The 6,118-nt window shown below is 42.2% G+C and overlaps 1 protein-coding gene across 1 annotated transcript in view; it reads left to right on the top strand.

Moving 5' to 3' along the window:
* Positions 1-6,118, top strand: part of MGST2 (microsomal glutathione S-transferase 2) — a 39,694-nt gene that overhangs the window by 21,184 nt on the left and 12,392 nt on the right. The window contains 4 exon segments of the mRNA XM_017732644.1: positions 2,926-2,956; positions 3,819-3,866; positions 3,869-3,912; positions 5,938-6,055. Coding sequence (XP_017588133.1) covers positions 2,926-2,956; positions 3,819-3,866; positions 3,869-3,912; positions 5,938-6,055 — 241 coding nt within the window.

Below are 6,118 nucleotides of genomic sequence, written 5' to 3'. Positions count from 1 at the left end.
CAGAGCAGGGCTGTGGGGGGCTTCTGCAGGTGGAACAGGGCCCATCGGCTCCAGGATGGCCGTGGCCCGGCCCGGCCTGGCCTGAGCAGGGCCTGGGCCAGGCCCACTGGGCCCCACTGCTCCGGCCCCGCAGCCACCTGTCCCAGTGCCAGAAATGAGAGAGAGAGAGCTGGGTGGGAGTCTGTCTATTCTTAAGTGCGTATCACAGAGGCGGTCTCAATTTTAAGTGGCTTAGAGAATTGTCCATATTCAAACTGGCCAGCTGATAGGTTCTATCAGGTCCCAGAGGAAGCTGTAAGTACCCCTTAGCAAGGACATCCCTTCCGGGACTATGCTTGCTAACCTATGACACTTAGAAAGGTGATAATGGGCAATACAACCTCCCTGGAGCAGTGATGGAAGTCCTGCTTCACTTAGCAGCCATCAGAGGTACAAGATTTAGTGTCTCAGAACCAGGAGTTTTTCAAAGAATCAGGTCAGTTGAATATTAAGTTGTGCAAGAAATGCTCGAGGGTAGAAAGAAGGAGCAGAAACAATGCAGGAACTGGTTTCCAGTTATGAATCTAGTTTTAAGCATTTGAGATTTGATGAGAGATTAGTGTTTTATAGACTGATGGGAAAACAAGAGAATCCAAAAAAAGAGCAGAGTCAATCCCACTCATTGATACAGAAAAGAGCAGGGCAGGGACACAGGAGTCCCGCTACTCCTCTAATTTGAAGGATGTCTCTGAACTAGTCACTTTAAAATTAATTTTTACTAATTCCAGGACCTAGGAAGACATTATTAAAAAGTAATTGGTTTGGTTGGATTGATTGGTTTTTTACAGGTTGTTAGCCCAGGCCGTGCAAATTAATATGCACTATTGGAAGGAATGAGGGACTTGTCTTTACAAACTGTGGGCCTGCTGGAAGATGAAACTAGTACTGAGAGATAAAAGAAACAATGGGAAAGATTCCACTGACTGATGAATGGAAAGAAAGAGATTTGTCTTTACAAATAAACTATAGGTCTGCTGATAAATGAAATTGGATATTGAGAGATGAAAGAAACAAGGAGAAGAACCATAAATTCCATAAGAATTAAAATAAAGAGGGGGTTATACATTAGAAGGGAGTCTTAGGGGTTTCAGGGAGTCTGTACCTCTCAAGTACCTCAGCCAATGGGGAAAGAGAGAGGGAAATGCGGTTGGGAAATTAGGATAGAAAGGAGGCTGCGTCCTCCAAAAATTTGAGGGACCCCAGGGGAAATGCCCCATGGCCTCTCCCTTTCTTCGAATAAAGTTACAGGACTCCTTTGTCTCCTTTTTGGACATAAACCTCTGACATTGTGGATTAATTTTCCTGACACTATCATACACTGTGATACATGTAGCAGCTTCTCTACAGGCTTTTTAAACATATAAAATATTTGAGAGTAATATTCCTTGAAAGCCTGCTTTGTCCCATGTTTTCAGAGTAAAGGCATTGGCTCAGTAACCATTAATGCCACCTGAAGATGAAAGCAAAAAAAAGGCATGCAAAGACTAGTCAAGCATACTTTGTAACTACCTCAGTCAATTTAATTTAGCCTGTTAGAATTTAACAACTTGATACAGGGGTAAGAAAAGCTATGAAAATCTTCACTTATTCCTGCTTCACTGCTTTATTTACTCTAGCTCTTGTTAAACCATCAGCACAAAATGTAAATTTGGAGTTACACTGCTACTTCCCATTCACCAGGGGGGAACTAAAAGGCAACTCCTATGCAGTTAACAAAACCCACAGTGATTATTCCTCTCCTGAGTGGTTTTCACATCCCTGGTTGGCATCTGTCTTGTTCTGCACACCAGGCTCACCTGTGGATGACGATGTGGATAATCAGAGTCTCCTGTGTCCCTCAAACCAGAGCCTTGCTGCCTGACCAGTAGCGAGGGCAAATGGCACTACAGCTGATAAACCATAGCCTTGATGATTTGCTTTGGTTAATTGTACTGAACAAACAAAGATGATTTGGTCCTACAGTGCCTTAATCTTCTCATCTCCCTCAGTAAGTTTATTTTGTCCAGCATCCATTGAAGGTTTTTTTTTAAAAAACTGCTTTGGATGCAGTGAGCTGCCTTGGCTTGCCTTAGTTCCTCAGTAGAAAAACCTGCTCCCAGACTGATTGTATGCCTTGAATGGCTCTGTGCAGTCAGAAAATGAGGAACACATTGCTGGCTAAAAATGCCATTGCACAGAACTCTACAGATCACCTACCACTTTGACCAATCAGGTCAGACCTGTGGGAGCGGAGGGGGTCTTGCTGGATACAAATACAAAGAAGGGTCCTGTAAACCGGCCTTATAGAGAGATAGCTGAGCTGCCCTGACTGCTCTCTGGAGAGAAAGGTTAAGAGGTCACTTGAACATGGCTTGTGATTACTTATGTGGGGAGAAGACAGCTTGGAAAATGTTTTTTTGAGGTAAAGGCAAACAAGGTCCAAGCCACAAGGCTAAGACATCAGAGATGCACAGGGCAGCATCACTAATATCTCTAGCTGTATTTTACTGCCACTGATCCCACAAGGCAATACGGAAGGTATGTCCTAGGCTCCCCCCTTAGACAAGTGTTTTTAGTGGGCTCAGGTGGGTGCCTGGTTTCTGGATCCAGGTAGATTAGGTACAAGGTAGGCAGTGAGCTTCTCATACAGGGTGGCTACAACATGGCCAGGAAAATATCTTGGCGATAATAATAATACTAACTCCAGGTACCCAGGGAATTTAAAAGATGAACAGGATGTTTCCCAATAGCTCTGCTGCATATAGCAAATTGCTGTGTATTTCCTTTTGTCCCTGTGACAGCCTCTGTTCAGCTTTCAGGGGGAGACTTCTGCAATGAGGGCATCAGTAAAATGAGGTGTGCATATATATGTGAGATGTAATCTTAAAATGCTGGTCAGAATTGTAGGGGGAGTGTGTGATTGGTTTGGCGGTTTTTGGTAAATGACTGGAATTTAGTCACTGTACAGTGAATAATCTCTTCTTTTCATGCCACTACCTCTGTTCTAAAAAGTGCTTTTTACAAGACAGGAAAGTACTATCAGCTCCAGTCAGTAGAGGGAAAACAGCATAGGTTTTCCAACAGATAACTCTCAGAGCTCTCCAGGAGATCAGTTGGAGAGCAAGGAACAGGCTACAGCCTCCCCGGTTGCAACTCTCTTTGCTCTTTTCAACAGACTGAATTTTGAGAGTCCAAGACAGATGAAAAATCATGCACTATAAGTTATGGCTAAAAGACTTTAAAAAGGCAGCTACCAGATTTTTGTTTCCAAAGACTGTAATGCTGCCCCATACTTCAAAGCCTCATAGCTTTTAGTGTCACTAAACAAAAATGACCATATGTCATTCAAGCCGGTGGGGCAGTGACCTCCACCAGTGCAGTTTGGTTACTGAGGCACCGCTGGGGCCACTATAGTATGACTAAGCAGCACCCCAGGGCGGTATGGTTCTAGGATCCAGATGAGGCACAAGGATATTTAAGCCATAGCTAGTGCAGCAAATGCAAAAAAAAAAAAAGAATATATTTCTAAAGTAACAATTTTCCCCCTTCCCCATGCATCACAGAAAGTGCTGAGTTGGAAGGGATCCAGAAGGATCAATCATCAAGTCCAACTCGAATGTCACTCTTGAAGATAAAGTCTAAACTTCTGTAAGGAAAAACTAGTTTGTGTAATATTGGTCTTTCTCTGGAAAAAGTTGAAGAACAATGACCTCCAAAAAAAAAAATTATGTGTCAGAGATGCAACTGAACCAAAGAACTCTGTGCAGGGCTCATGTGTGAGCCCTAATTTTGGCTTGCAGGTCATTTTGCTTGGCTGGTGGGGAAATTAAGAATGAAGCACAAGGTCATACCCCGGCTGTCACTGGAGCTCCAGAATTTCACAGAACAATTAATGCACACTAAATCTGGAGATCATTAAGGTGGTGGCAGTGAATAACAATTCAGTCCTGAAAAGAAGCAAAAACTTTCTCTTAAAAAGTCACCTTTTCTTTGCATCTTTTGCTTAAAAAAAAAAAAAAACAACTGATAGAACAGATGGTTTTTCAAATGGTTCAGCTATTATTTTAATAATAATAATAGGGTAAGTCCAGCTCATTTCAAAGTCACTGCTCAAATTCTGATCAAACTAGGCAATCAGATTACCCAAACTTAACTGGGGTCTCAGATCCAACTGATTGTAACCTAGGGAATTCAGATGTTCTGGATCTAGCAAGCTGTGCTGTCAGTTCTTGGGCTGTGGCTAACACCACAGATGAAGATGAGCAAAGAAAACCTGCGTCTGCAGTGGATAATGGTAGAATATCCTATCTAAGAAGATTGTTTTCCTAAAGGGCTTCAGTTGGTGATTAACTAATGACCCTGTCCAAAATTATTTATATTTATTTCAAACAATCTCATCTGCTGTAACTGTAGTTGTAGTGGATAACAATAATGAGACATAATATGCATTAGACAACTTGTTAGATAACATGATTCATTAGACACAGAATTTTGCCTAATTCCTTAAAAAGAAATTAATTCAGAGCAACTGAGAAAAGATACCCCAACAATATATTGGTGGGAAAACTGATGTCCACAAATAAAGGTGTTATGGTCTTTGCCATAAGAAAATCTATGATGTGCTGCCTGTGCCTTCATAAAGGCAGCTGACCTCAGCAGAGTAATCCAAATTCCTCTGGCAGTCCCAGTAATGCTGACCCACAAAACTTGCATACCAAGTGTGAAGATAAGTGATTAACATCACATCAATGAACAGGAATTTCAGCCTATCTCTGCTGCACAGGCACTTGATTGAGGATTATTTGTCCTATTTATTTCCATGTAGCTGGGATCCAGATCTTTGCCTAAGTTTAAATGCCAGGAAAATATTTTAAACAGTTTATATCAGAGATTTCAAAAATGAGAAATTTTAAGAGTACCTAATGCTGGCTTGACTGTACTCCCACTGGATATGACAGCATTAACTTCAGTGGCAACAAAACAAGGCCAAAGCTGACTCTCCTTGAAAATCCCACCTTTCGGGACCAATGTTCTTTCAAATTTATTCTGCAGACAAAACTGTGTGGAGTTTTACCCATTATTCCTGACTGACCTCTGGACTGCAGGATGTTTTTCAGTCAAGGTAAATACTTTCTGCTTTTATCTTGGACTGAGAAGTTTTACATAACTTTTTAAAATGTTAGCATTATCAGGAACTAATTGACTGTAGACATCTTTTTCCCTTCTTTTAATTGCATTACCTTAACACAGCCTTCCTAGAAGAACGCTCAGTGACACTGAAGTCCCCATGGCATTTCATAGAGCCCCAACAGCTTTCCCTTCTCTCTGCAAACCAAGGAGTTCTCATAGAGCTAGAACTTGTGACAGCCTAACCTTTGCATTCTCCTTTATTAACCATTTCCCAGGTAATGTTTTAGAAGCATGAAGTGTGTGTGCTGCGGAAAGGATAACTAGCTCATGTCCATCACTCCTTCCTAAACAACTTCTTCATTTTCTCTTTGCTCGAAATCAGTAATTTTTTGTTTGGGGCTCTCTTACAGTCCCATCTCCACTATAAACCCACTGTAAATCCAAAGAAGCACCACTTAAATCAGCAAATTTGATAGGAAATAATACATGTGCTCGTAGACAGACACTTGAATCAGGGAAGATCACAGCTGCTAGCCAGCAACGCAGGTGCTGTCACATGAAAGAAATGAAAGATTATTATAACCTCCCCTTGAAGTAATGTTTCAGCTATATCCCACAGGTATGTTTACAGGAGTTAATCCAGCACACAGTGAAAGCTGTCCTCTATAATATACACACAGAGTTTAAAACCACAAAATTAACAAGTGCTGCTTAGTCCTGGGTAATACAACTGATCTCCATACACTACTCCATCTATCAAGTGGTGCCTCTGCGTCCTTTTTGGAGCAGTTCCCACTTTGCCCGGTCAGCTCTGGACGCAGCAGGCTGGGGGGACCAGCCTCCAGAATCCGGGAGACCAGAGGTCTGGCTCGTGGGTCCTTCCACAGGACCGTGGCAATAGAGGCAGGTGGTGGAAGAAGGAGGCAGGCTCAATTGTGGATGAAATCCGGAAGGTTTATTGTGTCTCCGA

The sequence above is a fragment of the Corvus brachyrhynchos genome, unplaced genomic scaffold, assembly GCF_000691975.1.
Source record: "Corvus brachyrhynchos isolate BGI_N302 unplaced genomic scaffold, ASM69197v1 scaffold444, whole genome shotgun sequence".
Lineage (NCBI taxonomy): Eukaryota > Metazoa > Chordata > Aves > Passeriformes > Corvidae > Corvus > Corvus brachyrhynchos.
Note: the sequence above shows the minus strand (reverse complement) of the source record. Positions and strands in the feature narration are given on the sequence as shown.